A 12,653-nucleotide genomic window follows, 5' to 3' on the forward strand; every position below is an offset into this window, starting at 1 on the left:
AAGCAGAGACATTACTTTGCCAACAAAGGTCCGTCTAGTCAAGGCTATGGTTTTTCCTGTGGTCATGTATGGATGTGAGAGTTGGACTATGAAGAAGGCTGAGCATCAAAGAATTGATGCTTTTGAACTGTGGTGTTGGAGAAGACTCTTGAGAGTCCCTTGGACTGCAAGGAGATCCAACCAGTCCATTCTGAAGGAGATCAGCCCTGGGATTTCTTTGGAAGGAATGATGCTGAAGCTGACACTCCAATACTTTGGCCACCTCATGCGAAGAGTTGACTCATTGGAAAAGACTCTGATGCTGGGAGGGATTGGGGGCAAGAGGAGAAGGGGTCGACAGAGGATGAGATGGCTGGATGGCATCGCTGACTCGATGGACGTGAGTCTCAGTGAACTCCGGGAGTTGGTGATGGACAGGGAGGCCTGGCGTGCTGTGATTCATGGGGTCGCAAAGAGTTGGACACGACTGAGTGGCTGATCTGATCTGATCTGATGTCTAAGGACTGATGCAGCTGCATTTCATAAGGATTGGCATGGCATGTCTAGAATTCCATTTATCTTGAAGTATTTTCTAATTTTCTTTGTGTTTTCTTCTTTCAGTTATTGATAACTCAGGAGTATATCACCAAATTTCCACATATTTGTGAGTTTCCCAAATTTCATTCCATTGTGATCAGAGAGCAAACACTGTATTATCAATCCTTTTATACTTAATCCTCTACTTCCTTGTTGATCTCGTTATTATTCTACTCATTAATGAAAGTGGAGTACTAAAAAAATATAATCTTACTGTAAAACTGTATTTTTCTCCTTTCATTTCTGTCAGCTTGTTTCCTGTATTGTGGGATTCTGTAGGTAGATGTGTATATAACTATTTTGTCTTCCTGATGGATTGGCCCTTATATGTGGAATCTAAAATATGAAACAAATGAACTTATTTACACAACAGACTCACACATACAAAACAAATGTATAGTTACTAAAGGGGACAGGTGCTGGGGTAGGGATAAATTAAGAGTTTCGGATTAGCAGATACAAACCACTATACATAAAATAAACAACAAGGTCCTACTGTATAACACTGGGAATTATATTCAATATCCTATAATAAACCAAAATGGAAAGTATCATGAAAAAGAATATACATGTATAACTGAATCACTTTGTTGTATACCAAAAACACAACCCTGTAAATCAACTATACTTAATTTTTTTTAATTTTTAAAAATATAGTGCTACTATGAACACTCTTCTCCTGGAAATCTTGATTCCAGCTTGTGCTTCTTCCAGTTCAGCATTTCTCATGATGTACTCTGCATATAAGTTAAATAAGCAGGGTGACAATATAGAGCCGTGACGTACTCCTTTTCCTATTTGGAACCAGTCTGTTGTTCCATGTCCAGTTCTAACTGTTGCTTCCTGACCTGCACACAAATTTCTCAAGAGGCAGGTCAGGTGGTCTGGTATTCCCATCTCTTTCAGAATTTTCCACAGTTTACTGTAATCCATACAGTCAAAGGCGTTGGCATAGTCAATAAAGCAGAAATAGATGTTTTTCTGGAATTCTCTTGCTTTTTCGATGATCCAGCAGATGTTGGCAATTTGGTCTCTGGTTCCTCTGCCTTTTCTAAAACCAGCTTGAACATCTCCAAGCCTGGCTTGGAGAATTTTGAGCATTACTTTACTAGCGTATGAGATGAGTGCAATTGTGCGGTAGTTTAAGCATTCTTTGGCATTGCCTTTCTTTGGGATTGGAATAAAAACTGACCTTTTCCAGTCCTGTGGCCACTACTGAGTTTTCCAAATGTGCTGGCATATTGAGTGCAGCACTTTCACAGCATCATCTTTCAGCATTTGGAATAGCTCAACTGGAATCCCATCACCTCCACTAGCTTTGTTCATAGTGATGCTTTCTAAGGCCCACTTGACTTCACATTCCAGGATGTCTGGCTCTAGGTCAGTGATCACACCATTGTGATTATCTGGGTCATGAAGATCTTTTTTGTACAGTTCTGTGTATTCTTGCCACCTCTTCTTAACCTCTTCTGCTTCTGTTAGGTCCATACCATTTCTGTCCTTTATCGAGCCCATCTTTGCATGAAATGTTCCTTTGGTATCTCTGATTTTCTTGAAGAGATCTCTAGTCTTTCCCATTCTGTTGTTTTCTTCTATTTATTTGCATTGATCGCTGAAGAAGGCTTTCTTATCTTTTCTTGCTATTCTTTGGAACTCTGCATTCAGATGCTTATATCTTTCCTTTTCTCCTTTGCTTTTCACTTCTCTTCTTTTCACAGCTATTTGTAAGGCCTCCTCAGACAGCCATTTTGCTTTTTTGCATTTCTTTTCCATGGGGATGGTCTTGATCCCTGTCTCCTGTACAATGTCACGAACCTCATCAGGCACTCTATCAGATCTAGGCCCTTAAATCTATTTCTCACTTCCACTGTATAATCATAAGGGATTTGATTTAGGTCATACCTGAATGGTCTAGTGGTTTTCCCTACTTTCTTCAATTTCAGTCTGAATTTGGCAATAAGGAGTTCATGGTCTGAGCCACAGTCAGCTCCTGGTCTTGTTTTTGTTGACTGTATAGAGCTTCTCCATCTTTGGCTGCAAAGAATATAATCAATCTGATTTCGGTGTTGACCATCTGGCGATGTCCATGTGTAGAATCTTCTCTTGTATTGTTGGAAAAGGGTGTTTGCTATGACCAGTGCATTTTCTTTTAAAACTCTGTTAGTCTTTGCCCTGCTTCATTCCGTATTCCAAGGCCAAATTTGCTTGTTACTCCAGGTGTTTCTTGACTTCCTACTTTTGCATTCCAGTCCCCTATGATGAAAAGGACATCTTTTTTGGGTATTAGTTCTAAAAGGTCTTGTAGGTCTTCATAGAATCGTTCAACTTCAGCTTCTTCAGCATTACTGGTTGGGGCATAGACTTGGATTACTGTGATATTGAATGGTTTGCCTTGGAACTGAACAGAGATCATTCTGTCGTTTTTGAGATTGCATCCAAGTACTGCATTTCGAACTCTTTTGTTGACCATGATGGCTACTCCATTTCTTCTGAGGGATTCCTGCCTGCAGTAGTAGATATAATGGTCATATGAGTTAAATTCACCATTCCAGTCCATTTCAGTTCGCTGGTTCCTAGAATGTCAACATTCACTCTTGCCATCTTTTGTTTGACCACTTCCAATTTGCCTTGATTCATGGACCTGACATTCCAGGTTCCTATGCAATATTGCTCTTTACAGCATCGGACCTTGCTTCTATCACCAGTCACATCCACAATTGGATACTGTTTTTGCTTTGGCTCCATCCCTTCATTCTTTCTGGAGTTATTTCTCCACTGATCTCCAGTAGTATATTGGGCACCTACTGACCTGGGGAGTTCCTCTTTCAGTATCCTATCATTTTGCCTTTTCATACTGTTCATGGGGTTCTAAAGGCAAGAATACTGAAGTAGTTTGCCCTTCCCTTCCCCAGTGGACCACAATCTGTCAGACCTCTCCACCATGACCCACCAGTTAGACTGGTTCCAAATAGGAAGAGGAGTACGTCAAGGCTGTATATTGTCACCCTGCTTATTTAACTTATATGCAGAGTACATCATGAGAAATGCTGGACTGGAAGAAACACAAGCTGGAATCAAGATTGCCAGGAGAAATATCAATAACCTCAGATATGCAGATGACACCACCCTTATGGCAGAAAGTGAAGAGGAATTAAAAAGCCTCTTGATGAAGGTGAAAGAGGAGAGTGAAAAAGTTGGCTTAAAACTCAACATTCAGAAAACGAAGATCATGGCATCCAGTCCCATCACTTCATGGGAAATAAACGGGGAAACAGTGGAAACAGTGTCAGACTGTGTTTTTGTGGGCTCCAAAATCACTACAGATGGTGACTGCAGCCATGAAATTAAAAGACACTTACTCCTTGGAAGGAAAGTTATGACCAACCTAGATAGCACATTCAAAAGCAGAGACATTACTTTGCCAACAAAGGTTCGTCTAGTCAAGGCTATGGTTTTTCCTGTGGTCATGTATGGATGTGAGAGTTGGACTGTGAAGAAGGCTGAGCGCTGAAAAATTGATGCTTTTGAACTGTGGTGTTGGAGAAGACTCTTGAGAGTCCCTTGGACTGCAAGGAGATCCAACCAGTCCATTCTGAAGGAGATCAGCCCTGGGATTTCTTTGGAAGGAATGATGCTAAAGCTGAAACTCCAGTACTTTGGCCACCTCATGCGAAGAGTTGACTCACTGGAAGAGACTCTGATGCTGGGAGGGATTGGGGGCAGGAGGAAAAGGGGACGACAGAGGATGAGATGGCTGGATGGCATCGCTGACTAGATGGACGTGAGTCTGAGTGAACTCCAGGAGTTGGTGATGGACAGGGAGGCCTGGTGTGCTGCGATTCATGGGGTCGCAAAGAGTCAGACACAACTGAGCGACTGAATTGAACTGATGAACAGTCTTCGGAGAAGGCAATGGCACCCCATTCCAGTACTCTTGCCTGGAAAATCCCATGGACGGAGGAGCCTGGTAGGCTGCAGTCCATGGGGTTGCGAAGAGTCGGACACGACTGAGCGACTTCACTTTCACTTTTCACTTTCATGCACTGGAGAAGGAAATGGCAACCCACTCCAGTGTTCTTGCCTGGAGAATCCCAGGGACGGGGGAGCCTGGTGGGCTGCCACCTATGGTGTCACACAGAGTCGGACACGACTGAAGCGACTTAGCAGCAGCAGCAGCAGCATGAACACTCTTATCTTTTCAAAGTACATCCAAAACATGTGCTTTTGACTTTATTGAGCTTAACTCAACTTCACTTTCCATTTCTGTTGCTTTATTTCTTGTATTTTCTTTGAGTTCACTCTTTTTCTAGCTTTTGAAGTTGAACATTTAGATCACTTAGTTTCACTTTCTTACATCTTCACATCTTTTAATAAATGTTTTTAAAGTTATAAGCTTACTTGCAAAGTACTGTTTTAGCTGCATCCCACAAGTATCTTCACTGTATTATAAGTAGTTTACAGTCTTCATTACGATTTCCTCTTTAACTTATGAACAATAAGAATGCATTCTTAGTTTCCAAACTTTTAAAAAAAATTTACATTGTTTAAAATTTTTCTAACTGCATTAGGTAAGAAAACATGATAAGTAGCTTGACATTTAAAATATGTAAAGTATTCCTTTGAGATATACATAATTTTTTAAGTGCTCCTTATGACCCACACGTATGGCAGAAAGCCAAGAACTAAAGAGCCTCTTGATAAAAGTGAATGAGGAGAGTGAAAAAGTTGGCTTAAAACTCAACATTCAGAAAACTAAGATCATGACATCTGGTTCCATCACTTCATGGCAAATATATGGGGAAACAGTGGAAACAGGGACAGACTTTAGTTTTGGGGGCTCCAAAATCCCTGCAGATGGTGATTGCAGCCATGAAATTAAAAGAGCTTGCTCCTTGGGAGAAAAGTTATGACCAACCTAGACAGCATATTAAAAAGCAGAGACATTACTTTGCCAGCAAAGGTCCGTCTAGTCAAAGCTCTGGTTTTTCCAGCAGTCATGTATGGATGTGAGAGTTGGACTATAAGGAAAGCTGAGCTCCGAAGAATTGATGCTTTTGAACTGTGGTGTTGGAGAAGACACTTAAGAGCCCCTCGGACTGCAAGGAGACCCAACTGGTCCATCCTAAAGAAAATCAGTCCTGAATATTCATTGGAAGGACTGATGCTGAAGCTGAAGCTCCAATACTTTGGCCACCTGATGCAAAGAACTGACTCATTGGAAAACACCCTGATGCTGGGAAAGATTGAAGGTGGGAGGAGAAGGGGACGACAGAGGATGAGATGGTTGGATGGCATCACCGACTCGATGGACATGAGTTTCAGTAAACTCTGGGAACTGGTGATGGACAGGGAGGCCTGGCGTGCTGCAGTCCATGGAGTCGCAAAGAGTCGGACACGACTGAGCAACTGAACCGATGAATATAAAAGACTGTATTTTTTGGTTTCCTGGGTACATCATTGCTAGCTTTTTAAAATTTCATTGCTCAAAATTGTTATATCTTTAAAGTATAAATTTACTGTTATTTACCCTACTTGGTACTCCATACTTATGTTGAAGACACACTTCTGTTTCTTAATGCTTGAAAAATTCCAGTCATTATCTCCTCAAATATTCTTTACTATTCCCTCTATTCTCTTCTCCTGGAATTCTTTTTATGTATCTTCCTAAACCAAGCTTTTAACTATTGCTCTGGTTAGTTGGCATCAGAGCTTTATATAAGTAATGACCATGTACAAAATCAATTTTGAACACCACTAGAAAACTTCACTGTCTTCTGGTGATTAACATGAGCTCCATTTCTACTATTCTCCTTCAAATTGAGAACTCTATGGCCTTTTGTTTGATTCCTTGTATAACAGGCTCTTACTCATTGCTCAAAACTGAGGATTTCCAACACACAAACACTGTTGCAGTGCCAAGCTTTGTACTGAAACTGGTTAAAGGAGAAACCTAAATCAGAAACTGTCTTTAGAAAGTTCAATCCCTTTTTCAATCTCAGCAGAAAAGTAACAGAATTTTTAAGTATTTATAACATTCCCAGTTGATGTCATCTGGGAAAAGAATGGGTGTTAAGGCAGGAAAAGGCAGTAAGGGGAGCCAAGAAGTAATACCCTCTGTTAGTTCTTCTCAGTACTATTTGCACTTCTATTTCAGCCACTCTCCAAATAAATGAAAGCACAGCTATTACAACACCAAAGCAAAAGCTATTCTAATTGGGAAAAATACCAATATTTGGACTTCTGGGGTTATTGTGACCTGATCTGCTGAAAGATACAACATACAAAGACTACTGAACACAACCAAACCATGACTTATACTGTTACCCCCGGTGAAAATCATAGAAGACTAGATTTATACTTCATGCAACAAGATGAGCTGCTGCTTTACAGGACATCTTTGAATTTGTTTAGGCAAATAGCCAAGCCATCCATAAACTAAACAACCTTTACCTTTTACACACTGTGCAATTTCTTTAGAAATGACACTAAAAACTGTCAAAAAGGATCATTAAAACTCTCAAAAAGAAATTCATAAAAAGGATCATAAAAACTCTCAAAGAGAAATTCATAAAAAGTTAACTCATCTATTCTCTATGGCCAGTTTAAGTTCATGGAGAACTTCAGATAGTAAAGATACAAATGTATACATACAGATTATTTACTGGGTCTAGATGTATTCAAAGCAATTTTAACATACCAGGTATGTTTTTGAACCAAACCACATTCAGAGCTGCTTCGATATAAAACTGCAATTGATCATGTATTTCAGAAATGAGTTTCTTAGTCATTTTCATTTCTTCAGAATTTTATAGAAAAGACAATTTTATAATTTCAGAAAAGATAAGGAAAACTATACTTTCTTGAAGATAAAAACCATATCTCATTCATCCCAACCTCGACAGTGTCTTGCAGACTACCACCATGCCTAGACAGGAACACTAGCTTTCCCATCTCCTTGTCAGCCTATGAAGAAAAAAAATTAACAGGGAACAGCCAGCCCTCCTGCAACCCATGAGAAAACCATCCAATCCCACACTGCACTGAGTAAACCTTTCCAAGGCAAGGGCTGAATTCTGTGAGCCCTAGCAACCTTCCATCCTATAGAACAGTGACTTTCAAACTGTTTTAACCATAATTCACAGCAAAAAATGTATTTTATCACACAACTCTATACATACATGTGTATATGTAACTAAAACAGAAAATTTTGTTCAATTATACTTACTTAACCTTACCAGGTAAATAATGTACTCTGTTATTTTCCATTGTATTTCTTTTCAAAAAACTGCTGGTAACAACCCATTCAATTCTGCTTTCCATCAAAGAGCTACAACCTAGTCTGAATAACACCACTCCAGGACAGTGGTTTTCAAAGTGAGTTACATGTGCCTGAGTGGGTACGCAAAGATCCTCCAAGGGATTCAGAGCCACATGGTGTTTTAACGGAATCAAATTCTAGATCCTCAACTTCCATAAAAATCTTTCCTAAAATAGAGACGTGTTTATGTGTAGATTCTCTCTGCACCTCTCTTTTCTTAATACCCTTCTCCCTACATAACAAATGAAAGGCTTTCACCTATCCTGAGTTTTACTATGGTTCACTGCCTTGTTGTGTAAAAACTCCACCGTGATATAAAACCAGAGGAATAATTTAAAAATATCAATGTCAGTAACAAAGTGAATGACTAGTAACTGGGTAACAAATCTTTTGGCAGGTCACACAGATGGCGCTAGTGGTAAAAGACCCCACTTGCCAATGCAGGAGACATGAGACGTGGGTTCAGTCCTTGAGATAGGAAGATCCTGGGGAGGAGGGCATGGCAACCCACTCCAGTATTCATGCCTGGAGCATCCCATGGACAGAGGAGCCTGGTGGGCTACAGTCCGTGGGGTCACAGAGTTAGACATGACTGAAGCAACTTAGCACGCATGCATGCATGGACTGCAAAGTCTATTTCAACAAAACTGAAAGAAGACCTATCTGAGTTGTCAATCTATAAAATAAAATTGAAGCTAGAGCACTGGGTGATTGAACACATAATTCAGAAAGAGTTAAGAGAATAAAATAACAATCACTATTTAAAAAAAGAAAAACTTCTATTTCCATCTACTTATTTATGAGACCAGGGGCTTAACTTACATCTATTTTTGTTTTGTTTTAAGGCCGTGCTGCTCAGCTTGTGGGATCTCAGTTCCCTGTCCAGGGATTGCACACGGGCCACAGCAGTTAAACCCCGAATCCTAACCACTAAGCCACCAGGGAATTTCCAACTTATATCTAGTTAAAAAAAGAAAGAAAAGAAAAAAACTGAAATGTATCTTTTTCTAGACATTAATAATATTCACTAGAGCTTAATGACTTAATTGGGCAGGAGAACCAATATATCTCTTAAGACCTGCATTTCCAGTAATTCTTACACCTTATCATACTATTTTTTAAGTGTATACAATATTTATGATATAATCACTTGCATACTTTAAATTACAGCAATACTGCAATACAAAACAAATTTATGTGCTTATTGCAGAGCAATCAGACCAATTTTTCTAATGGCTTTCAAGCACAAAATATTACTGTAGGCTAGTGGTTCTCAAAAGTGTGGTCCCTGAACCAACAACATCAGCATTACCTTGTTAACTTTCTAGAAATCCAAAGTCTAGGATCCCACAGATCTAGTGAATCAGAAACTCTAGGGGTGGGGCCCAGCAATCGTCCTTTAAATAAACACTAGAGGTAAAATTCTGATGCACACTCAAATTTGTGTTCTAAAAAATCACTTTTTAGAATAAAATTCCAAGGAAGATGTTAAAACTAACACAAGGAGGGGGGAAAATGTAAAATTCCTGCTGAAGAATTTATTCACATTTTTTTTAATTCAATGGATCGGTGATGGATATTATCATAAATCACTATGATTGACTATACTGAATATGTCTAAAGCATGATTTTTTTATTTAAATTGTCAGAATTAACAGTACAATAGAATTGACATACTTTAAATCTTTTTAAATTTAAAATTAAAATTTTTTTAAGGAACAAGGGGTGTATGTAAACATTTTACAGAGTAGATAAACTTAAATGTTGAAGGATCACCAGTCTAGAGTAATGGTTCTCAAACTGTAGCCCTTGGACTGGCAGTAATGCAATCCCCTACAAGTTTATTAGAAACACAAATTCTCAGGCTCCAGCCCAACATACTGTGTTCCAACAAGTTTTCCGGGTGATTTTTATCCACTTTAGAGTCTAAAAGCTGCTGGTCTATACTAGAGCATCTATTCCCAAAATTTGATATGCATCTGAATTAACTGGAGAACGCCTTAAAACATCAATTGCTATAGACTCTAATTCCAAAGTGTCAGATTCAGAAGTCTGGGGTAGCTTCCAAAATTTTTCACTTCTAACAAGTTCCCCAGGAGATTATTAACGTGATGCTGCTATTTCACAATCATATTCTGAGAATCACTCACTGGTCTAGAGGGCTCTAGAAACCATATCTATACCTTCCTATGTCAATATCCAAAATGTAAACCATTCCCATCATCCTTCAGAGTAGGGTTCCCTCATGATATGCTCTCATACATTTGCCTTATACACTTTGTTCATTTGCCTTATACACTTTGCTTTTTGGGGGACTCAGCAGAGTCCGGCAGGGACATGGAATCAAAGCCACTGCAAGGTGTCATCTCTTAGAGCGTTGTGGGTCAGGAAGATCCCCTGGAGAAGGGAGAAGCTACCTACTCCAGTATTCTTGGGCTTCTCTGGTGGCTCAGACAGGAAGGAATCCGCCTACAATGCAAGAGACCTGGGTTCAGTCCCTGGGTTGGGAAGATCCACTGGAAGAGGGCATGGCAACCCACTCCAATATTCTTGCCCAGAGAATCCCACAAACAGAGGAGCCTTGCGGGCTACAGTCCATGGGGTCACAAAGAGTCGGACACAACTGAGCGACTAAGTGCACTATTAATCTTTTTTCTTCAGTAGAATTAAACTTCTCTGAGTACAAGAGCCACACGAACCTTGCCCCTTCTGTATACCCAGCACCAAGGCACAATGCCTACCTAATAGTAGGTATTAAACATATTAATAGATAATTAACATTTGTTGAATAAATTACATGAAATGTCAGTTTTAATATAACACAGCTAAGGCTATTATTAGAATGCCAACTGTCCTGATTTACCTGGGGCTATCTCCCAAGTGCTAAGAGGACTGAAAGTCCTGTGTCCCAGGACTATCTAGCCTACCATATTAAATATCATTAATGTCAAAAGACAAAGAAATATCTAAATAATGCATTATTCAACTTGTTTTACAATTTCATTCTTAACCCTAACCTCTAAATAGACTTCTATTATACAATGCAACTAGAAATAAAATCAAGATTTATTCAGTGATTAAAATTAACGTTGTATATACTACCAAGAAACTGGACAAAAAATTTTAAGACCGTTTTAGTACAGGGGTTGGGGGAGACTTATAAACTTACCCTCTTTAGCCAAATATAACTCTTTAAATTTTGCTCTCTTTTGATTAAATTCTTGCTCAAGCTGTTGCTTTGCACGTAAAAATTCTGCATTAATTTTTTCCAATTCTGCCACCCGCTGCTGAAGAGAAACTGAAAAGAAAAATACTAGTTAACAAGTAATAATTTTTATTTATAATTTAAGTTACAAGAATTGATTAGTATTGCAGCTGCATATTTCTATAAAGAAACAAGTGGTAAAGCTTCTCCCAAAGAGCCAATATATTCCCGGAAATTCTAATTTTTCAAAAAAGACACTTCTACTCAACTTAATTCACACGTTGTGAATGAATCCTGTAAGCTGAAACAGTACATACATGGAGAATCACATAAAGCATATTTCCCAAAAGAAAGCTTCAAAGTTCCCTTGTATAACTAAGTACGTCCATCCACTTATGGATCTGTTAAATATTGGATTATTTGGGCTGTTTATCCCACAAACAAATCCACTGCCAATCTTGCTAGTTCCTGTCTCTCTCATGTGTTATAAGCAAAATCTAAAGGGCACTCTGATTAGGACAGCTATTCTAGACTGAACCACTCTCCCACTTTCAAAATGGCTCATTATACTGAAATCATAATGAAAAAACCTTTCATATAGAAAGGATACAGAACTGTAAATTCTGTATGAACTCTCCATTACTGGGAGATTATCCGGTTTTTAGATTGATTATGGTATGGCAGGGACTAGGACCCATTTTTACTTGAGGAGCTCTATAATTTGGCCACAGCTGATTATATAAACACCTATCCTGACCAAACCCTGAGAGTATTTTGGTTCAACCAAGGAGAGGGAAATCTAAACTCTTGGCGGAATCCTTCACCGCACAGCAACCCAGCCACAAAGCTATGACCCTAATTGCTCCAGGGGATGCTTATCGACAGTAACTGCTGCTACTACTGCTAAGTCACTTCAGTCATGTCCAACTCTGTGCGACCCCACAGATGGCAGCGCACCAGGCTCCTCTGTCCCTGGGATTCTCCAGGCAAGAATACTGGAGCAGGTTGCCATTTCCTTCTCCAATGCATGTATGCATGTTAAGTCGCTTCAGTTGTGTCCGACTCCGTGCAACCCCATGGACAGCAGCCGACCAGGCTCCTCTGTCCAAGGGATTCTCCAAGCAAGAATACTGGAGTGGGTTGCCATTTCCTTCTCCAATGTATGAATGCATGTTAAGTCACTTCAGTCGTGTCCGATTCTGTGCGACCCCATGGACAGCAGCTCACCAGGCTCCTCTGTCCACGGGATTCCCCAAGCAAGAATACTGGAGTGGGTTGCCATTTCCTTCTCCCAGAAAGGGAGATAATACTACGTGTTATCAGTAGTAACACGTCTACCTAATTACCTAGGTCAGCAGAGGTCTCGGATCCCTACAACCAGGTAATAATTTACTAAAATTTTAACCATGATCTGATATTATCTCTGAAGGCCCTCAGTTCAGGTCATTTGCTCAGTCGTGTCAGACTCTTTGCGACCCCATGAATCGCAGCACACCAGGCCTCCCTGTCCATCACCAACTCCCGGAGTTCACTCAGACTCATGTCCATCCAGTC

The 12,653-nt window shown here is 39.7% G+C and overlaps 1 protein-coding gene across 3 annotated transcripts in view; it reads right to left on the bottom strand.

Moving 5' to 3' along the window:
• Nucleotides 1-12,653, bottom strand: part of RABEP1 (rabaptin, RAB GTPase binding effector protein 1) — a 96,539-nt gene that overhangs the window by 55,503 nt on the left and 28,383 nt on the right. For 2 of the 3 annotated variants that reach the window (XM_027517328.1, XM_027517330.1), the window contains exon 2: nucleotides 11,064-11,192. The exons of the other annotated variant lie outside the window; for it this stretch is intronic. In XM_027517328.1, the coding sequence (XP_027373129.1) occupies nucleotides 11,064-11,192 (129 nt within the window). The remainder of the gene's footprint in view (nucleotides 1-11,063; nucleotides 11,193-12,653) is intronic. 3 annotated transcript variants of the gene reach the window in all.

Source organism: Bos indicus x Bos taurus, chromosome 19 (assembly GCF_003369695.1).
Source record: "Bos indicus x Bos taurus breed Angus x Brahman F1 hybrid chromosome 19, Bos_hybrid_MaternalHap_v2.0, whole genome shotgun sequence".
NCBI lineage: Eukaryota > Metazoa > Chordata > Mammalia > Artiodactyla > Bovidae > Bos > Bos indicus x Bos taurus.